Here is a 23,110-nt window from a genome sequence, read left to right as displayed (position 1 = left end):
GGAGTTTCCCAATGGGGTTGCCCGGGGCCTGACCGCGTTTCCTCTGTCGTACATGGGCTCAGTCGGAGCTTGGGTATACATTGGTTGTGGAGTTGGGACATTCCACCATGGCGGCATGTAAGCCGCGTATGGCGATTGAGTGCTTCCTTGCGCGGTTCCCTGGAGAGGGTACGCCGAACCCCCGTATGAGGGTAAATACCCATAAGGGGGTGCGTAAAAATACCCCGGGAAGTATACTTGGTTTCCTGGTGTGACAGGGGCATTCATTACCCCGGCTGGCATGATGACCGGCTGGTGCGGCGGGGTAGACAATGCCGCCGTGAGCGCCGCTGAGTACAGCGGCGACATTGAGTTGGAAACCAGCGGCTGATAGTATTGAGGCATACTAATCTCTGACACGATGGTGCTGGGGCTCGCCGATGTAATGACAGGGGTGGAGAAGAGGCGTGAGGCCTGTGCATTAGTCGTTGTCGCCGGGGTGAACATATTACTGCTAGCTCCCCCCAGCTCCCTTGACTGTAGTTGTGAGGGCATATAGAGAAACGGACTCGTAACCATAGTCTGGGAAGAGACGGTGGTGATGTTGTCAAAGCCTGGAGGTGGACCCTCTGCCTCAAACTCCGGATCCAGCGACCTCGTAACGGCTGGGGAAGACTGTGGTACGGTACCGAGGCTCGCCCCCAACGTCAAATTATTGTTTATCACCATTTGATCTGCCACGTTCTGATCACTTGCCATGAGGTTCTGTCACTAAATAGGTCCCACGGATGGCGCCAATGAAGAAACACTGACCTATATAGTGGTTTTGGACTAGGACTTCAATGATTGGTGACCCGAACACTTGGCTGCAAAACAGAAACACCGTTAGGACTCGTTACAGGAATGGGGTTATTCCTATAACCACCCTCCAGCGTGAGAATAAGTCTTGGTTTATGGGAGTAAAAGAAATTAAGGGGAGGAAGTTATGTGAGAGCCAGATGATCATACCTTATACGTTTACCTTTATTTATAGGTTTTCCATTAGGGTTTCCCTTAACCTAGGATATATTCCGATAAGTTAGAGATTTACATGATCTTCCCAAAAAGTTGGAGATTTGGTTGTGTAACTTCCATGCAGATATGGAAGGTTCTAAAATAATCATTTACATTTATATTAAAATAATAGGTTGTAACCGGGTCGGGTTGACCGTTGCGGGTCACACCTCGTCACATACAGTTAACTATTTTTGCCATGTGGATTTGTTTAAACCGTTTTACATACTTATGTTATATTAAACTTGTGTACTCATCAATACCTTGTGTGTTGAACTATACTTTTAAACATGTTGCAGGTTGATGATGATGATCTTGATGAAATCTAGTATGGACGACTTTAGAAACACAAATCGAAATACTAGATTTTGTTATTGTCATGTTGTTGAATTTTGTTGTACTTTATCTTTTCCATGTTGTACTTTGATTTTCTATGTTTTGTGTAAATCAGAAGAAAAGTTCAGAAGTATGTTTGTGAAACGTGAAGTTTATCAGATCCGAGCCGAAAACATGTGAAAATCCTCTAGATCTTGTATAAAAATGTGAAAATACTTTGGATCTTGTATAAAAATCGTGAAACTCCTTTAGATCTGGTACCAATCTTGGTTAAATGGTGCTCCACGACAGTTTGTATAAGCAACTGAGTGGAAACCACCTTCAAAAGGTCCAAATCAGTTGGTTTTTTAGAAAAAGTTGAAGTGTTCGTGTGATTTTGATGAAGAAGATAGTGTGGAAGTGAATAATGATGAAGATTAGAGGAGATTTGATGTAAAAAGATTACAATTTGGCTTTGAATCGTGACTGGAAGTGTCTGAGAGCTTGAGAGCGAATGAGAGTGGTGAACGGTGAGCATGAAGGGTTAAGTGCACTATTTATAGTTGACAGCTGTAACACCCCGTGTTACCGAATGTCAAAAGTTAAAGTCAAAGTCAAATTTGACTTCTTTGACTGTAAATAGTCTATCTTATGTTTTAATTGTATTATGTGGAGTAAGTGTTGTTTATCAAAGGAATCGAAGTAATCGAATGTTTAATCGACGCGAAACGCTTTACGACTGTGAATAGTAGGAAGTAACAATGCGATAAAGTTAATCAATCAATAATCAAGCTAATCGAATCATCATCGAACTCGAAACTCGAATTACGCGACTTCGATAATATTTATACGTGTGTGTGTGCCTTACGTGTTACTTGTGCGAGTTTACTTTATGTTACGTGTGGTGATCAATCGAATCGACACTCGAAACTCAATCGAACTCAATCGAAATCGAAGTCGAATATGGAATGTAGATGCTTGTATGTAGATATAGTAGTTGGGACTAAAAGTAATTTGAAGGGGAACTCAATCGTATCCGTATCGTCTTCAATCCAAATCGAAATATCCGAAATCATCGCACCAAACACCCAAAACAGGCTGCGGATCGATCAGGCTTTCAGCCGATCGAACAGCCCAGCCGATCGGACAGGCTGTCCGATCGAGCAGGCTGTCCGATTGGGATGCCTGGCCGATCGGCCAGCCCTTTCCCTTTTTGGAAGCCTATAAATAGGCCTGTCATTGTCATTCTTTCCACTTTTGGAAACTCCCTGTCCGACCAGCTCGTGTTCTTCACTATTTCTCAGATTTCTCTAAATCCCGGTAAGATTTCACCCTAAATCTTGCACGTTTTTGATCTATGCACACTTCTACACCTTTCTATCTTTCAAAACCTGATTTCTAACCGTGAAATCATCAAAAATCTAAGTGTTCTAGGATGATGTCATCATGGTGTTCTTTAAGAACTTCATGTTTTGGTCTCAATCCACCAAGAATCACTTGGATCTAACCGATTTCCACATAAACAAACAAAGATCTATCCTAGATCTAAACATTTACACGATGTAAAGGATTGAAAGATGGATTTACCAACTTTCTTTCAACTCTTTTACACTCAATGCCTTCAAACTGGTAGAAACGGAGCTTGAGCCAACTCACTAAAAATTCTAATGGTTGAGTGGTTCGAGATTCAGATTCTATCTACGAGGTTCCCCGATCTCGGGTTAAACCCTAGACTCCATTCTGAACCGTTCACCAGCCGGACTTGGGTGATTCCTGTCCGAGCAGGAGAAATAAGTAAGGACGAAGGTTCCATGGTTTAGCTTGTTGTTAAAATACCTCGACAAAACGTCAAACAATCAAGACAGCCAAGTGTTAGGCGAATAGGCCGACCAGGTCAGGATGCTGACCGATCGAACAAGCTGTTCGAGCGAACAGCCCAACCGATCGGACATGTCAGCCGATCGACCAGGCCAGCTGATCGGCTAGCAAGTGGCCCCACACTTTGACAATTTCATGGAGTATGGTATTGAACGAAGTGATGTTCGATCGAACGAGCTGTTCGATAACATTACTCATCGGATCATGAGATACTCTGCTTCAACACTTAATCGATTTTCAATTCGTTCAATGTATAGGAGTGCCACCCGATCGAACATGTTGTCCGATCAGGTGACATCCCACTGAGGACCCATTTCTGAAGTCCCTAACCGATCGGTTAAGCCGGCCGATCGGGCAGACCGTTCGATTGATCGACCTGAAAGGTAAGGACACTTCAGTGTTCTCAAATACTACAACGAAAACTTCAAAAGGACAAGCCATCATACACAAACACATTCTACTCAAAGGAAGAAACAATCCACTCGAACAGTCCAACCGATCGAGCCTACCGGCCAATCGAACAGGCTGTCCGAACGGACTGTCCAACCGAACGAACAACCCGTTCGATCGAACCTACAGTTCGATCGACCAGACTGTTCGACCCATCATCACTTGTTTCCATTTAACGTGCTACTCATCGTTATGCTATCGAACTATTCAGGCTAACCCTACTCTCAAGCGCTCCCTTCAATCCATCAAACAAACACTGTGAGTATACTCGAACCCTTTTTGCTCTAGCACTTTTGGGTGTTACATACGTTACCTATCTAAATCACAATCGAACACACTACTCAATTATTCTAAACGCTAACCGTTTTGCATGTATTACATGACTAAATGAATGCTTGTTGTTATGTTTACACGTGGAATGTTGTCTACCTGCCTTAACGGCGTAGTACTATAGTTTAGACTCAGCACCCGTTCACACGAGGGTTGTTAAGGACAATTACTTGCATGGATTACGGTGGTAATCATGTATTACGAACTGTCTCGGACAGTCAACCCGCAGTCATTGGTATCGATAGATCCATGTCGATAATTAACATGCTTCGTTTTCCTCTGTGTACGTGCTGGTTATGCGTAAACTATTTCGAACTCTATATGCTATTATCAAACTTGTATGCTCACCTTTACATTTGATGTATTGACTTTATTTTAACGTATGTGACAGGTGTTTAAGGTGTTTATCTGCTAGGAAGGCGAGCTTAGAATAAGCATCTAGAGCATAGTTGTCTGTAGATCTTGCAGATCGAGTCTCTAGAAGCATTTGAACAATATTATATTTTATTTAAATCTGAGTTGTCGGAACAGAAATACTTGACTGGTTGTTATCTGTAATAATTTATTTTATTATTTGGGATGCGGTATGGGACGTATCATTTAACTGAATAGTATTAATAATTGTTGTGGAAACTTCTGGACAATCTGTTTCGCTCAGTGCCATGCCCCGATGATTCCGCCATCGGTTGGGGTGTGACAACAGCGACAGGTTCATTCGACTGGTGGTGATAGGATGGCGTCTGGTCGAATGGCCATCCGGTCGGATGGTCATCTGAGCGTATGGTCATCCGATCGGATGTCCATTCGGACGGCTGGTTCGCGTTCGTTAGTTTTCCGATTTTGGTTCATTTTGCGAGCGAGGTTTAAATGTTGCGTTGCGTATTATTGTGAGTAGCCATTATTATAGTATTATTACATCTAGACGTTCAAAATAGCATAACTAACAGGAATAGTTTCTTGTTTCAAATTCGTGTCTAAATTAGTTTCTCGTTCATAGAGTATCAAAGCATCACAAAGAGTCAAGATTCTAGGATAAACACATCGTTCATACATATAAAAGCATCACATAGAGTAAAAGCTTCACATAGTCTAACCTAATCATGATTTAAAATAGTCTCATTATCATTATGATCGTTCGTCTCGAGTGTACAAGCATCACAGGGTAGGAACTACGATAAGACTTACTAGGATAATAAGGATATCAAAATGCAGGGTGTTACATTCTAGTCCATTGATCTTAGATTTGAAGGGTTGAGATTAGTTTTAGGGAAAAGAAGATAATTGAAGGGCATAAAGGGAATCCTACATTTATGGATTTTCTCTCTTCACATGCAAGACGCATGTCAATTCCCCCGTCTATTTAAAGCGTCCATAACTTTTTCATATGACATTTTTTTTAAATTTCACCATAATAACGAGCGTTTTTTATCTTATTATGAGTGTCAAAGATAAAAAACGCTCGTTAGTCGATGTCTAATAGCCGCAGACAATCTATTTCTCGATTTTATGTGTTTCGATTCTGAGCCCGCAACCGCAGACTCTGATAATTTGTCGATCTTATGTGCTTTATGCGTGTTTATCTGTTTATGTGCTTAAACTTTTGAAAGTTTCTCGATCTTTGCTATCACTTCGATCGACACACATGACTCGCGTTGCTATTCTTTATCAAGACGATAACAAGTCACTGCAATTCTAGACAATATTATGCTACGATATACAATTATACTATACTACTCGACATGCTATACGACTATACGATGCTATACAAACGACACGCGAGCTTTGAATAATAGGTTTCTGTATTCTGACTGCCTCTGTGATTAAATGCCTATGTGCTTATGTGCTTCTATGATTCTGTGCCCTACGTGCTTACGTGCTTCTGTGACTATGTGATTTGGTGCCTATGTGTTTATGTGATTCGTACTTATCGTGTTCCTGAGCTTTAGTAAGTAGTAGACGTGTGACGTGAGATTCGATTTGTTGTGTCTGAGACCTACGACAATGTCCATTGCAGACCATGTCGTCATCCGGACACCGAACACCTCTTCCTGCTATCATCGCCAAGCAAGTGGCAAAAGCTGTAAGCGAGGTGTATGAAAACATCAGCAAATCATCTGAGGAGTCGCGAACTGACGCTCCTAAAGATGCCAACAAGACTGTCTTCAGTTTCAAACAGTTTAAGGCATGCGGACCTAAAGAGTTTACCGGGGAAGATGGCCCTACCGCTATGTTCCAATGGTTCGACTCAGTCGAAGTCACTCTGCACCAAAGCAGCTGTCCTGAGAATCTCCGTACCCTAAATGCGACCGGTGTTTTCCAATCCCGAGCTCTAGACTGGTGGACGGCCGAACGAAACAAACGCGGGAATGATGCAGCTTATAAGCTGACTTGGGAAGAGCTGAAGGCCATCATGATGGACGAATTCTGCCCTCCCCATGAACGCCAAAGGCTGGAGGACGAGTTTTGGAACATCAAGCAGAAGGACGGAGACAATACTGCCTTGACTGCTCGCTTCAAGCAGCTTAGTATTATTTGTCCGGATCAAGTCAAGACGCCAGACATGGCCATCAAGAAGTATATTGAGCTCTACCTGATTGTGTTGCCGACTTTGTTCACGCCGCCAAGACATCATCAATCGAGAAGACTTACTTGCTTGCCGCCGAGATCAATGACAAGCGGGTAAAGTCTGGTTTCTGGGATAAGCCATCCAAGTCTCTGCATCAAGCTACAACTGCAGCAACCACCGACTCCACTGCTCAGCCCTCCAAGTCATCACGCTGAAAGAAGAAGCACAACAACAGTAGCTCCAGCAACAAGAACTGTGCTGTCACAACAACTGCTGCCCCTCTACAAGCCGTACCGGCTTAGCAGCAGTCTCATCACCGCCCAGCTCCAGTGACCAATGCACCACCAGCAAAGCGTGCTTACATAGGTCCCCACCCGCTCTGCCCGACATGCTCATATCATCATCCGGTCGGAATCGCCTGTCGTTTCTGCGCTCACTGCAATCTTTACGGTCATTTCACTGCGAATTGTCGCTATGGTCCCCGTAACCCCGCAGTTCCTGCCACTGCTCATCAAGCTCTACTCCCAGCCCCTCAAGGCCAACACGCAGCTCAAGCGCCCACGGTCAATGCTCGAGTCTGCTTTGCGTGTGGAGACCCTAGCCACTTTGCAAACATGTGCCCGAACAGGGTTGTGAAGTAAGAGCCCCAGCAGCAGCAGCAACAGCCTCAGCAGCACGCGCCAGAACCTTCAACATCAACACCCGTCAAGCCCAGGCTGACAACAACGTGGTTAATGGTAGGTTCCTTGTGAATGGTATTTATGCATCATGTTTGTTTGATACGGGAGCCAATAACTGCTTTGTGTCGTTTGAATTCGAGAAGCTCCTTAGTCGTAAGCGCTCTTATCTCCCCTCGTCATTCGAAGTCGAAGTCGCTACCGGAAGAACGGTCGCCATTAACTTTGTTCTCCGTGATTGTACTCTCGAGCTCAACAATCACATCTTCCCAATCGACCTCATTCCGATGTAACTCGGAAGCTTTGACGTCATAGTAGGCATGGACTTTCTTCGCAAAAACCATGGTGAAGTTGTGTGCTTTGATAAGATGATTTGATTCTCACTCGCGAATGGTGGTCTATTGTGTGTATACGGTGAAACTGCTTCGAAAGGTCTCAAGCTCATGTCATGCATCCAAGCTAGCAAGTATCTCCGCAAGGAATACAGGAGCTAACCATGTTGCCAAAGTTAACCATCAAGTCATGATATCAATTTTCGTATCGATCTCATTCCTGGAGCTAACCCTGTTGCCAAAGTCCCTTATCGACTCGCGCCATCCGAAATGAGGGAACTTTCGAACCAACTCCAGGAGTTACTTGAAAAAGGCTTTATTCGCCCGAGCACCTCTCCTTGGGGCGCACCAGTCCTAATTGTTAAAAAGAAGGATGGGTCATTCAGGATGTGCATCGACTACCGGGAGTTGAATAAGTTAACCATCAAGAACCGTTATCCTCTACCTCGAATCGATGACTTGTTTGATCAGCTGCAAGGTGCAAGGTGTTTCTCGAAGATCGATCTACGTTCAGGTTACCATCAACTGCGTATTCAGGAGGAAGACATCCCCAAAACCGCTTTTCGAACTCGGTACGACCATTATGAATTCGTTGTTATGCCTTTTGGTTTAACCAACGCACCCGCGATTTTCATGGATCTGATGTATCGCGTGTGTAAGCCATTTCTAGACCGTTTCGTCATCGTGTTCATCGACGATGTCTTGATTTATTCCAAATCGAAAGCCGAACACGCGCAACATCTACGTTTGGTTCTCGAGCTACTCCACGGGAACCAACTCTATGCCAAGTTCTCCAAGTGTGAATTCTGGCTGGAGGAGGTTCAATTTCTGGGGCACATCGTTAATAGTCAAGGTATTCATGTTGATCCCGCGAAGATTGAAGCAGTTAAAAGTTGGATTACGCCTAAGAACCCGTCCGAAGTTCGTTCTTTTCTCGGACTAGCGGGCTATTATCGACGATTTATAGAAGGATTCTCTAAGATCGCTGTGCCGCTTACCGCTCTTACCCATAAAGACAGGTCTTTTGTTTGGGAAACCGAGCAAGAGTTTGCCTTTCAAACCCTCAAGCATATGCTTTGCAATGATCATGTTCTCACATTGCCCGACGGAAGCAACGATTTCATTGTCTACTGTGATGCTTCCAACCTTGGTCTCGGTTGTGTTCTTATGCAACGAGACAAGGTTATAGCTTACGCATCTCGTCAGCTCAAAATCCACGAGAAGAGCTACACAACCCATGATCTCGAGCTAGGCGCAGTTTTTTTTGCATTGAAGATTTGGCGACACTACCTGTATGGTACTAAGTGTACGATCTTCACCGATCACAGGAGTCTACAACACATCTTTAATCAGAAGGAACTTAACATGCGTCAACGCCGATGGGTAGAACTTCTTAGCGATTACGACTGCGAGATTCGTTATCACCCAGGCAAGGCAAATGTTGTTGCCGACGCGCTCAGCAGACGGAGTTATTTGCTCAGTATTCGCAATACCCAAGCCCAGCATGATCTCGAAGCTCTCATCCGCGAAGCCCAACATGCTTGTTTTAATGAGCGCACTTTGAAGAAAGAAAGGATATATCACGATGGAGCTCAGCTTGTAAGCAAAGCAAACGGGATTTTCTATTATCTGGACCGAATATGGATCCCTAAGCGGACCGATTTGCGAAAGATTATAATGGACGAAGCCCACTAATCCCGATATTCTATCCATCCCGGTGCCGATAAAATGTACCAGGACCTCCGCTACAAGTATTGGTGGCCGGGCATGAAACGGGATATCGCTCTCTATGTTGGAAGTTGCCTGACTTGTGCGAGAGTTAAGGCTGAACATCAACGACCTTCTGGCTTACTCGAACAACTGCCAATTCCTATATGGAAGTGGGAGAGTATAGCTATGGATTTCATAACCAAACTTCCGCCCACGCCATCAGGTCACGACAGTATTTGGGTCATAGTTGATCGTTTGACCAAAACAGCCCACTTTTTACCAATACGGGAAGACTACAAGGTAGAACGACTAGCCCGAATCTACACCGACGAGATCATTTGTAATCATGGTACGCCTCGTGACATCATTTCAGACCGTGACGCTCGGTTTACTTCGCGATTGTGGGAAACGTTTCAAGCGGCTCTTGGTACATCGCTTAATCTAAGTACCGCATTCCATCCTCAAACCAACGGACATAATGAAAGAAGGATCCGTACTCTTGAAGACATGCTACGTGCGTGTGTTATAGACTTCGGTGGTAGTTGGAGCAAATACCTGTCATTAGTCGAATTCTCGTAGAACAACAGTTATCATGCCAGCATCCAAATGGCACCATTCGAGGCCTTATATGGAAGGAGATGTCGATCGCCAATTGTGTGGCACGAGATCGGTCATTCGCAATTAACTGGTCCTGAGCTACTACAAGAAACGACTGACAAAATCCTCCATATTCGAGACAACTTGGTTAAAGCTCGAGATAGACAGAAAAGTTACGCCGATAGAAGACGCAAGCCCCTTGAATTTGACGTTGGTGACTACGTACTTCTAAAGGTATCACCTTGGAAGGGTGTGGTCAGATTCAGCAAGAAAGGGAAACTAGCGCCACGATATGTTGTACCTTTTAAGATTCTGGAAAGGATCGGAAAAGTCGCCTACAGACTCGAACTACCGGAGGAACTTAGTAACGTCCACCCTACGTTCCATGTGTCAAACCTCTGAAAATGCCTAGCTGATCATGATTCAATCGTACCTCTCGACGACCTTCAGGTCAACGAAACGCTGCACTTCGTGGAAAAACCTGTCGAAATCATGGATCGCCAAACCAAGCAACTCAGACACTCGCGCATCCCTGTCGTGAAAGTCCGATGGGAAGGCAAACGAGGCACAAAGTTCACTTGGGAACTCGAGAGCGACATGAAGGCTAAGTACCCGCAGTTGTTTAAATGAAGATCTGAAGCGAGAAATTGGTAAGATGAATCACGGTGTTGTACAGCCATCAGCCTAATTTCAGGACGAAATTCCCTAAACAAGGGGAGGCTGTAACACCCCGTGTTACCGAATGTCAAAAGTCAAAGTCAAAGTCAAAGTCAAGTTTGACTTCTTTGACTGTAAATAGTCTATCTTATGTTTTAATTGTATTATGTGGAGTAAGTGTTGTTTATCAAAGGAATCGAAGTAATCGAATGTTTAATCGACGCGAAACGCTTTACGACTGTGAATAGTAGGAAGTAACAATGCGATAAAGTTAATCAATCAATAATCAAGCTAATCGAATCATCATCGAACTCGAAACTCGAATTACGCGACTTCGGTATTATTTATACGTGTGTGTGTGCCTTACGTGTCACTTGTGCGTGTTTACTTTATGTTACGTGTGGTGATCAATCGAATCGACACTCAAAACTCAATCGAACTCAATCGAAATCAAAGTCGAATATGGAATGTAGATGCTTGTATGTAGATATAGTAGTTGGGACTAAAAGTAATTTGAATAGGAACTCAATCGTATCCGTATCGTCTTCAATCGAAATCGTCGCACCAAACGCCCAAAACAGGCTGCGGATCGATCAGGATTTCAGCCGATCGGACAGGCTGTCCGATTGAGCATGCTGTCCGATCAGGATGCCTGGCCGATCGGCCAACCCTTTCCCCTTTTGGAAGCCTATAAATAGGCCTGTCATTGTCATTCTTTCCACTTTTGGAAACTCCCTGTCCGACCAGCTCGTGTTCTTCACTATTTCTCAGATTTCTATCAATCCCGGTAAGATTTCACCCTAAATCTTGTACGTTTTTGATCTATGCACACTTCTACACCTTTCTATCTTTCAAAACCTGATTTCTAACCGTGAAATCATCAAAAATCTAAGTGTTCTAGGATGATGTCATCATGGTGTTCTTCAAGAACTTCATGTTTTGGCCTCAATCCACCAAGAATCACTTGGATCTAACCGATTTCCACATAAACAAACAAAGATCTATCCTAGATCTAAACATTTACACGATGTAAAGGATTGAAAGATGGATTTACCAACTTTCTTTTAACTCTTTTACACTCAATGCCTTCAAACTGGTAGAAACGGAGCTTGAGCCAACTCACTAAACATTCTAATGGTTGAGTGGTTCGAGATTCGGATTCTATATACGAGGTTCACCGATCTCGGGTTAAACCCTAGACTCCGTTCCGAACCGTTCACCGGCCGGACTTGGGTGATTCCTGTCCGAGCAGGAGAAACAAGTAATGACAAAGGTTCCATGGTTTAGCTCGTTGTCAAAATACCTCGACAAAACGTCAAACAATCAAGAAAGCCAAGTGTTAAGCGAATAGGCCGACCAGGTCAGGATGCTGACCGATCGAATAGGCTGTTCGAACGAACAGCCCAACCGATCGGACATGTCAGCCGATCGGCTAGCAAGTGGCCCCACACTTTGATAATTTCATGGAGTATGATATTGAACGAAGTGATGTTCGATCGAACGAGCTGTTCGATAACATTACTCATCGGATCATGAGATACTCTGCTTCAACACTTAATCGATTTTCAATTCGTTCAACGTACAGGAGTGCCACCCGATCGAACACGCTGTATGATCAGGTGACATCCCACTAAGGACCCATTTCTGAAGTCCCTAACCGATCGGTTAAGCCGGCCGATCGGACAGACCGTTCGATCGATCGACCTGAAAGGTAAGGACACTTCAGTGTTCTCAAATACTACAACGAAAACTTCAAAAGGACAAGCCATCATACACAAACACATTCTACTCAAAGGAAGAAACAATCCACTCGAACAGTCGAACCGATCGAGCCTACCGGCCGATCGAACAGGCTGTCCGAACGGAATGTCCAACCGAACGAACAACCCGTTCGATCGAACCTACAGTTCGATCGAGCAGGCTGTTCGACCCATCATCACTTGTTTCCATTTAATGCGTTACTCATCGTTATGCTATCGTACTATTCAGGCTAACCCTACTCTCAAGTGCTCCTTTCAATCCATCAAACAAACACTGTGAGTATACTCGAACCCTTTTTGCTTTAGCACTTTTGGGTGTTACATACGTTACCTATCTAAATCACAATCGAGCACACTACTCAATTATTCTAAACGCTAACCGTTTTGCATGTATTACGTGACTAAATGAATACTTGTTGTTATGTTTACACGTGGAATGCTGTCTACCTGCCTTAACGACGTAGTACTATAGTTTGGACTCAGCACCCGTTCACACGGGGGTTGTTAAGGACAATTACTTGCATGGATTACGGTGGTAATCATGTATTGCGAACTGTCTCGGACAGTCAACCCGCAGTCATTGGTATCGATAGATCCATGTCGATAATTAACATGCTTCGTTTTCCTCTGTGTACGTGTTGGTTATGCGTAAACTATTTCGAACTCTGTATGCTATTATCAAACTTGTATGCTCACCTTTACATTTGATGTATTGACTTTATTTTAACGTATGTTTAAGGTGTTTAAGGTGTTTATCTGCTAAGAAGCGAGCTTAGAATAAGCATCTAGAGCATAGTTGTCTGTAGATCTTGCAGATCGAGTCTCTAGAAGCATTTGAACAATATTATATTTTATTTAAATCTGAGTTGTCGGAACAGAAATACTTGACTGGTTGTTATCTGTAATAATTTATTTTATTATTTGGGATGCGGTATGGGACTCATCATTTAACGAAATAGTATTAATAATTGTTGTGGAAACTTCTGGACAATCTGTTTCGCTCAGTGCCATACCCCGATGATTCCGCCATCGGTTGGGGTGTGACAACAGCTACAGGTTCATTCGACTGGTGGTGATCGGATGGCGTCTGGTCGAATGGCCATCCGGTCGGATGGTCATCCGAGCGGATGGTCATCCGATCGGATGTCCATTTGGACAGCTGGTTCGCGTTCATTAGTTTTCCGATTTTGGTTCATTTTGCGAGCGAGGTTTAAATGTTGCGTTGCGTATTATTGTAAGTAGCCATTATTATAGTATTATTACATCTAGACGTTCAAAATAACATAACTAACAGGAATAGTTTCTTGTTTCAAATTCGTGTCTAAATTAGTTTCTCGTTCATAGAGTATCAAAGCATCACAAAGAGTCAAGATTCTAGGATAAACACATCGTTCATACATATAAAAGCATCACATAGAGTAAAAGCTTCACATAGTCTAACCTAATCATGATTTAAAATAGTCTCATTATCATTATGATCGTTCGTCTCGAGTGTACAAGCATCACAGGGTAGGAACTACGACAAGACTTGCTAGGATAATAAGGATATCAAAACGCAGGGTGTTACATTCTAGTCCATTGATCTTAGATTTGAAGGGTTGAGATTAGTTTTAGGGAAAAGAAGATAATTGAAGGGCATAAAGGGAATCATACATTTATGGATTTTCTCTCTTCACATGCAAGACGCATGTCAATTCCCCCGTCTATTTAAAGCGTCCATAACTTTTTCATACGACATTTTTTTTTAAATTTCACCATAATAACGAGCTTTTTTTATCTTTAATATGAGTACCATATTGTAATATAAAAATAAAATAAAAAAACCATTTTTACTGGGTTTTTTTTTTTTTTTTTTTTTTTGCATTGTGTTAAAGGTTCTGGTTATTGTGTCTTTTAACTGGGTTTTGGTCATTACGTTTTGGTGGGGTTTCTATACATTGTGTTATTATCAAAACCTATAACACAATGTTAATTTGGGTTCTACCCATTGTGTTTTTATAAAAACCTATAACACAATATATGACACAATGAAGATGGTGTTATATCTGGGGTTTCAATACATTGTGTTATTGGTTCTGGTCATTGTGTTTAATATGTTATCCATTGTGGTTTAATATATTGTCAATTGTGTTTTGATATTTTGTTCATTGTGTTTTAATTTGTTGTGTATTGTGTTTTGGTTTGTTGTCCATTGTGTCTTTTATCTGTTGTCATCAATTGTGTCTTTTATCTGTTGTCATCAATTGTGTTTTTATTTAGTTTGAAACTTATTGTGTTATACGTTATGGACATTGTGTTTTAGTCTGTTGTCCATTGTGTCTTTATCTGTTGTCATTGATTGTGTTTTTTTTATCTATTTTCCATTGTGTTTTACGTCATGTCCATTGTGTAATACGCAACTGAGTTTTTGAAAAATATAACAATATGGTACTCATATTAAAGATAAAAAGGACGCTCGATTTTATGGTATAATTTTTTTTAAAAAACAAATGATGTATAATAAAGTTACGGACGTTTTAAGATTGGGGGGAAATAGCATGTGACTTGCATGTGCGTATTCTTTTTCCTTTTGTAGACAAAATTACCCTTCCTACTTGATTCCTTCTAAAACACTTGTCACTCTCTAATGACTTCTTACACTTCTTATTTTGAAATCATTTCTATTATAACTCAACCCTTGCGGTTATATTAATAGCTCTTTCATAGTTTATATATCATTTTGCGTCATGATATTAGTAGAGATGATATAGTATAACAGTTTTACCTACCCTTTATTGAGTTACTCCTTTGTATTAGAATTTCAAATTCAAGCATACATGAGAGTATAATAAGAAATATAACTACCGAACACGTATTTACGACCAATTTTGTAGTAGTGTGACGAGTACAACTTTTTAAATGGAAGATTTAGCAAGTAGTCTATGAACCAAAAAATAATATATAAAGTGCTAAGATTGAGGATTTCAGTTTTATTCTGATAAATAAAGTTGTACAAAAAGAAAATACACAAACGAAAAGTTTAATATGAGATGGAACTTTGCAAAAATCTAGAGTAATAAATCGTATACCTCACCAATATTCCTATAAGGTATTAGTTATAGAGCTACTGCATTGGGGAACCAAGGCCCTCTTGTGAAGACAGAGACCGGAGTTTATATTGTCTTTTAGAAGACGGGAATCGCTTGAATGATGGTCGCCTGTTTAGACGATAAATCGTTCTTTTTGCATGTATTGTTTGAAAAAATGGTGAAACTTTCTCCTTGAACTTAAGAACCAAGAAGAATAAGATACGATACCCAACCAGAATGGCGAATATAGCACACAAATCCCACCATTTTGAGTGATTCAAAGGCAATCGGTACATTTTTGTGATTACTTCTGCGCCTGTCAATTTAGGGTCCCCGGGTGTTAAGCCATCGAACACTAGCCCTAACATATCGTTCTTGTAAGCTCCCTGCATTTTCAAACCCAAGTTACATGTAACACATGTTATAGGTTGCAAAGTGGGCACTACAATAAAGTGATTTGGATTAAAAAAAATATGTTTTAGATTGTTTTATGTATATGTTAAAGTTACTTCTGATTCATTTATTTTGCTTGTTAGAGTTGTTAATAAATAATGACCACTACTAGAAAATTGACTTTAAGCACTTATTGCTAACGGATCCATAGTCGATAGTTCAAACCCAAAAAATACATTTTTGTAATATTCGTTGGTAATCAGTCGATGATTTGAGACGTAATCCCCTCCAAAAAAACTCACTTAGTAAGACGAAACTTTACCTGTAGCGACCATGATCCATAGTTTATGTAAGATATCGGGTAGCGCCAAAACGGCTTTGGAAGATCAGGTATTTGACGAAAGAAACCGGAGGTCATCATCATGATCCCCTGTAACAAATGTACATTATTAGTCGCGCGTTTTGACGTGAATTTGTGTCATGTTAATGAAGTCGAATTCTTACAATGATTCCTGCTCCTGTGACAATGCCCATCAAGAAATTGGGAACTAGTGACGCGACAACCATCATGCAACTTTCAACCACCGCTATCGAGGCAAAGAGATTGAGACAATAGTAAATGTATCGAATGAATCCGTGTCGAAATTTGACCATGTTCCATGTGATTGTTCCGGTGACAAACGAGATCATAAGCATAAATGGTAGTGACGAAAGGAGGTTTGATAGAATGAACACAGCAACACCGTAGTATCCATTTAGCTTTTCTCTTGTAAATATCTACCAAAAACATTGATTGTGTTTTTCTTTATTTCAAGTAGTGAAATGGATAGAAGTAAAAAGGTTTAAATAAAAGAAACATGTACTAAAATGGGTAATATTCTCCAAAATATGCTTTTTTATTAATTTAGTTATCTTATATTCTTTTACCTACTAAAAATACAAAAAAATAAAATAACTAAACTAATTTTCATAGGTTAAAATTCCTAAATTTGTATAAATTGCATGTTCTTTAAATTAGTGGCTTGTTAACGTTTAAATTGATCAAAATAAGTTAGCATGTAACTCTTTATTTTTTCAAAAATAATCTGTAGTGTTACTTCATCAATTTGTGATCAATTTAACAGTTAACAAATCATTGTTACTAAAAATAGAATTACATGCTTTATAAACAAGTTTAGGGGCCGTTTGGCAACTTCTGAATGGTTAAGTGCTGAACTAGTAAGATGTCTGAACCATTAAGTGTTGAACCAGTAAGAGATCTGAACTATTAAGTGCAAGTATAATGCTGAACCGTTCAGAGGCAAATGTCTGACAAATTCAGATTAGATGTCTTAACAATTCAGACTATATATAATGCTTAACCATTCAGAGGCAAATGTCTGAACCATTCAGACATTTGCTCGCGAAACAAACAGTCTGCATCACTAAGTGTTAAACCAGTAAGAGGTCTGAACCATTAGGATTCTCGTTAAAAAGCTTTAGCATATAAATATTTTTCTGATGACCTTTTCATTTACTTTCTATATGTGAAAATTATTTTAATATATCAAAAAGGTTGCTATCCTTTTTCATAAAAATAAAAAGTATAGTAGCTTTTTATGGTACTAAAACACCTTAATGAACAGATTTTCTTTTTTCATTTTTAAGCATATATAGAAAGCAAACCGAAGGTATCAACGTGAATGCACCTTCATATCTTCAATGAAAGACGGAAAGCTCCCAATGGACATGAAAACCATGAACCCTGTTATAAAACCACCACAAGCACCTCGTGCTAGAATCGCGGTGTACCCAGTCCCAACGTCGTAGAATATTGTACCGACACATATGGACACAACCGAGTAAATAATCAACCGTAACCAATAATATCCAATGTCTCTAGACATATTTAGGCATGACCTTCGAGTCAGCGTTGTAAGTTGCTTCCACCACCCCGCTTGGCTCGTTGTAATCGTGCTTGTTTCAGGTCCGTGCTAAATCATCGATAAAAACTCGTATTAGATTAACAACATATGGAAAAAGATCAATTTGTGTTTAGTACTGAAAAAACATACAAATTCGGCGATTTGTTTCATTTTCGATTTGGCTTTCTTGGCGTATTTTGACCACTTGTATTTCTCGGCTAGTGTCGCTTTGATCTCGGAGACTGAAAACTTTTTATACGCATCCGATCCTTTCGGTTCTTCCTGTAACAACACATTATTACGCTAAGACATATTCTAGGATCAAGGTTCTTTTGGAAATCCAAGGTGACATGGATGATTGTTTTGTTGCACTTCAAATCTGGGTTAGCCGTTATCAATATAAAAATAACGACTTCAGATTTGTGGACTATACAACTCTAAGTAGTATCGGATAAAGAATTTTTACTTGTTGCTGACGTCAGCAACAAAAAGACAAAAATTCTGAAATTTTATAAGCGATGAAATTATATGAATTAACGAATTCAACTTCAAAGTTGCTATCATAACAACAAACTTTTATTAAAATTTCAATGAAAAAAAAACACCCAATTATTAGCATATGTGTTTTCGAAAGAACCACTTTAATTTTTTTTGTTCTAAATATCAGACAACTAAAGACACACGTACATAATGTCTTTGAGACCCTTTCAAGGTGGCTGTTACAACATCGAAATCCGAATTGATGCATCGTAGAAAATGGTCCGACGGATTCCTCTTAGTCGGGCATGGGAACCCGGCTTCCGCAAAAAACTGCATAAAGATTTCATCATATAGATAACTCATAAACAATGTGACCACAATTATTATTTGTAACACATACCGTAACAGCATCTTTTGTTTCACCAAAATAGACCTTTTCACCACTAGACAAAAGAAAAAGGTCATCAAACAATGCAAAAACTTCACTACTCGGTTGATGAATAGAAGAAATCACGGTTCGACCATCACGAGCAAGGCTTTTTAACGCTTGAACCACGAAAAATGCTGACGCGCTATCCAGCCCAGTTGTTGGTTCATCTAGAAACAAGATACGTGGTCGTACGAGGATTTCAAGCGCGATGCTTAAGCGCTTCTTTTCTCCGCCACTTAGGCCCCTCAAATGCCAGTTTCCAACCAAGGTGTCACTACAATCCTCCAAACCCATCTCCATTATGGTTCCTTCGATAATATCCTTCACTTCTTCGTTACTAAATGTCGTTGGAAGCCTTAAATAAGCCGAGTAAGTGATTGTTTCTCGAACAGTAAGTGTTCCCATTAGAACATCTTCTTGTGTCACATAAGCCTGCAGGCCAGTCTTTCGCAACTTAAAGGGGTGAAACATAGGAATTTACATATAGACATTAAGGGTGCCCGGGGCACAATCGGTGACCCCATGCGGGGACCGATTTCCCCGATCGGGGATGTGCCGCCGGCCTAGCGGTGAGCCAAAAAAGGGGGGATGATCGGTGAGGAGGCACCGAAGAGAGGGGAGGAGAGAGAAGGTGGGCCCCATTCAATCAACCAATGATAAATTTTCTTTTTTTTTATTTAATAAAAATCCAAGTCACCTAAGAGGAGAGTGCCACCATCAATTTAGGGTGTGAGGGGAGTTTAAGAGGGGAGTTGACGTGGCACACGAGGATAGGTTATGCGTAAGAGAGGGGACTCCCCTCTTAGGGGAGTGCCCCTTACACCCTAACAATTGTCATTGTGTGGTGTTTGCGACGATAAAATGCTCGCTAAATTTGCAATAGATTAGCAACATAAGCTTGTAGCAAAGTTAGTGACGAACTTAAAAGTGTAAGAATAAGTGACAGATTAGTGACAAACATATTTGTCACTAATTTTACGAATGATTTTTTTTTCTACAAGAGGTTTTTTAGAAAGTATAACTATTTGAAATTTTAAAACCGTAAACTAAAAAATATTTTTATTTACTAAAAAAAATACCCGTCTATAATTTTTGCAATATATAACATATTTTTTATCAGGTTTTGACAAGTCACAAATTGAAATAAGATTTTACGAAGTAGTTTGTTGGAAAACATTAACATTTAGACTTGCACAATAACAGGCTTTCATGTCGTTAAAATTAGTATAAAGTAATTACAGAAGATAATTTATATATGCTTTTGTCAAAACCGTTTGGAAAACACTTTTATTTATTCCAAAATGTTAATTCATAACTCGTAGATTGAATGAACATGCATCTGATGGAAAAAATGTTTGAAAAACATTCTTGTGTGCTATATAAATAGTTAACGTATTAAAATTAAACAATAATAATATGAGTAATTGTACACATATTAAATAATTATATTATAAATTAATCAATCTGTAATATTGGTTAACAATCACTTACGACAAGACCATTTCTTTGTTTATTCTTCTTGCCATTGAAGAGAATGTCACCTGTCTTTACAACGTTCTTTGATAATCTATCTGCAATAATATGTGATAAATATCTTTTTATTAATAACAAGTTTTATTTTAAAAACAAATTAGTTTATAATAATTCAAACTATCACCTATTTATCAACAAAGACAAATTAGTTTATAATAATTCAAACTATCACCTATTTATCAACAATAAGTCATATTAGCAATATGATGAGTGACACTATCTTTCACTTTCATTGACAAACAAATTTATTCTAACAAAAAAAAATTCTGTTTGCCCCTAATTAAGAATGAAATGATTTTAATTTCAATCATCAGGGTATTGTAAATAGAGTTAAGTTCACGTACATAACGTACGAAAGACATGAAAAAAAAAACTCGGTGGCATTTTCGTAGTTATTTGCTCGTAGGGTAATTATCAAAATTACTCTACAAATGATCTTGTAGGGTAATTTTGATTTTGTTGAGTAATTTTGTAAAATGTTCTTGTAGGTTAATTTTAAAACTTGCAGAGTAATTTTAATTACTTGTAAAGTAATTTTGATACAATTGTAGAGTAATTATGATACTCTACAAAATTACCCTATAAGATCAAAATTATCTTACAAGATCAAAATTACCCTACAAGAACATTTTACAAAATTACCCTAAAAGATCATTTGTATGTTAATTTTGATAACTACTCTACGAGTAAATAACTACGAAAATGTCACCGCGTTTTTTTTACCTTTTCACAATATTCATACATTTTGTATGATAAAAGTATTTGTATTTGATTTTTTGTCATTGTAAATAATGTCGAAACTACTATTGAAGAGAAAGAGTTACTTTTTTGTTACATTGAGATTACGTTAGACAACGAAAGTAAAAGTTACAAGAATGTATGAATTATTATCGATGCATGAGCCATACTTTAGATTATTAAAATCTAGTCTACCTATTTTAACTAACACAAGAATACATAAAACTAACATACCAGCTAATGAATCAAGAAGAGTTGATTTCCCGGATCCAGAAGGCCCCATAATGGCCATGATCCGACCCGGTTCAGCAAACCCACTGATCCCATGAAGCAATCTCTTGGTGTGACCATGTCCAAAGTTGGGTAGCACCACCGTTAAATCCCGCCACACCAAATACGTCGCTCGTTCCCTCATACTCGTGCTGCCACCCAAACACACTCCCGCATTGTCATAATCCGTCATATCATCACCGCGGCTACACACTCCGCCACTACCCGAAGGCTCTATCTCCATAACCCTCCAATTTTTAAAAATAACGATAACAATAACAATACAGCTAAACAATGAACAACCTTTTGCTGGTCACAATGACCATGTGAGTTTGAAGGGTGTGTGAAATAAGAGGTGGGGATGGCAATGCATTTAGTTTGTGGGACCCACTGATAGGGTGCTACATGAAGGTTCTATGACCATAGATTCTTAAATGGTTATGCTTTGGAAATAACAAATGAGATTGAATATCTAAGGTACAATATATACAACGCAATGTATAACCATGAGTATGATTATATGAGTTCACAGAATGGGTGGTCAGTGTATTTAGTTTCACACAGAAATATCGTTGGTTGGTACGGGCATTTATTACGACACCTTCTGTTATCCGCAAGAGTTGAAAAGGAGATAAGTTCATCGAATCTGAAAAAAACAGATGGATATATAGTTTTGGAACTCGAATTCAGTTTAAAACTTTTGTTTTTAAACTTTTTTTTCGAACCGCACATTTCTTGTAATCCTGTTATCCGTAGGATTTGAACCTAAGACCTTCCCTCCCAAACCCAAGTGTTCTATTGTTTCTGCTTGTAATGATTTCATTGTAGCAGTTGGGTTTTGTATTTTGGTGTAACATGTCATTGATATAACAAGCCAGCAACCAGTTGTAGGCTATGAATATATAAAATGTGGTTTTGTTAGTTGTTCAAAAAAAAAAATATTTGATTTAAATCTTCGAATAACTTGAATATACTGAAAACCAACCTGATAAACCTTTAATCTTTAGTTTTAGTTTTGTTATTAATTAGTTTAGAAACACGTGTATTACACATAGATTGATTAATAAAATATTAAATAGTTATTAATAACCGAAAAGAAAATAAAGAAATAGTTTAGAAAGAAATATTAAATAAATGACAGAGATGTGGGAAAATGTGGGAAAATTATGATTTAATATAAAAAATAATAAGATCACCCGTAGTGGGTCAGTATTTGTAGAAACTAGGTTCACGTTTTCAATAAAATATATTACAAAATAAATAATAACGAGACTCTCGTTATTTGTGGGAAATTCTTCTAGTACAATACCGGTTACAAAAATTAAATAAACGAATATAAAGTACAATATAATTGTACCAATCTTGATTCAAGCCAGCGTCTTTGGAAGAACTTCAACCGCACCTTCTTGTACGAACCTCTGCTGCAAGAATGAGCAAACTGTCGTTGACGGTTTTGGTTGAGGATCGTGTTTGACACGGGGCCCTTAAAACAGATTCCGCGCCTTTTCTCAGACAGTCTGTTTCCAGGATACAACAACCGAAGTAGTAGTTGTACTGCCGGAGATGGCTCTCATGCCCGAGATTACACCGGATATAATTTGATGTTTTAGGAAAATAAAGAAAAGAAGTTGTATTAATTTTAGAGTACTCCTCTAAAATTATGTAGTGAATGTTTCTAATAGTTTTTATGAGATCCTCTCATCTCGTATCTTTCGTATATCAAAATATGAACCCAACGTTCATATATATACACACTAGTCTAAGTACCCGTGTAATACACGGGTGGCTAAACAACAAAAAAATTATACTTTAACACGTAAATACTTTATTACAGGTTCGTTCGAATATTACGATAAATAATATCTTATAAAAATTAATTAACGATTACATTTCTTAATAGATTTTAAGAAATATGAATAATTTGTTAGGATTATAGTGTGTCATGAGTTGTCGATTTTAATCACGGGTTGTAAATAATGAATGTAATAAT

General features: G+C 39.4%; 1 protein-coding gene across 1 annotated transcript; it reads right to left on the bottom strand.

Moving 5' to 3' along the window:
- Nucleotides 1-15,238: 15,238 nt before the first annotated feature.
- LOC110937089 (ABC transporter G family member 15) lies at nt 15,239-21,637 on the bottom strand. Its single transcript, XM_022179497.2, has 9 exons — nt 21,085-21,637; nt 20,071-20,150; nt 18,550-19,011; nt 18,357-18,479; nt 17,820-17,951; nt 17,454-17,738; nt 16,270-16,542; nt 16,088-16,195; nt 15,239-15,758 (listed from the first exon to the last, which is right to left on the bottom strand). The coding sequence occupies exons 1-9, from the start codon at nt 21,362-21,364 to the stop codon at nt 15,408-15,410; spliced, it is 2,094 nt and encodes a 697-aa protein (XP_022035189.1). The 5' UTR covers nt 21,365-21,637; the 3' UTR covers nt 15,239-15,407.
- Nucleotides 21,638-23,110: the final 1,473 nt, after the last annotated feature.

Source organism: Helianthus annuus, chromosome 15, assembly GCF_002127325.2.
Source record: "Helianthus annuus cultivar XRQ/B chromosome 15, HanXRQr2.0-SUNRISE, whole genome shotgun sequence".
Lineage (NCBI taxonomy): Eukaryota > Viridiplantae > Streptophyta > Magnoliopsida > Asterales > Asteraceae > Helianthus > Helianthus annuus.
The sequence above is the reverse complement of the archived record's forward strand: the minus strand, read 5'-3'. Positions and strand labels throughout refer to the sequence as shown.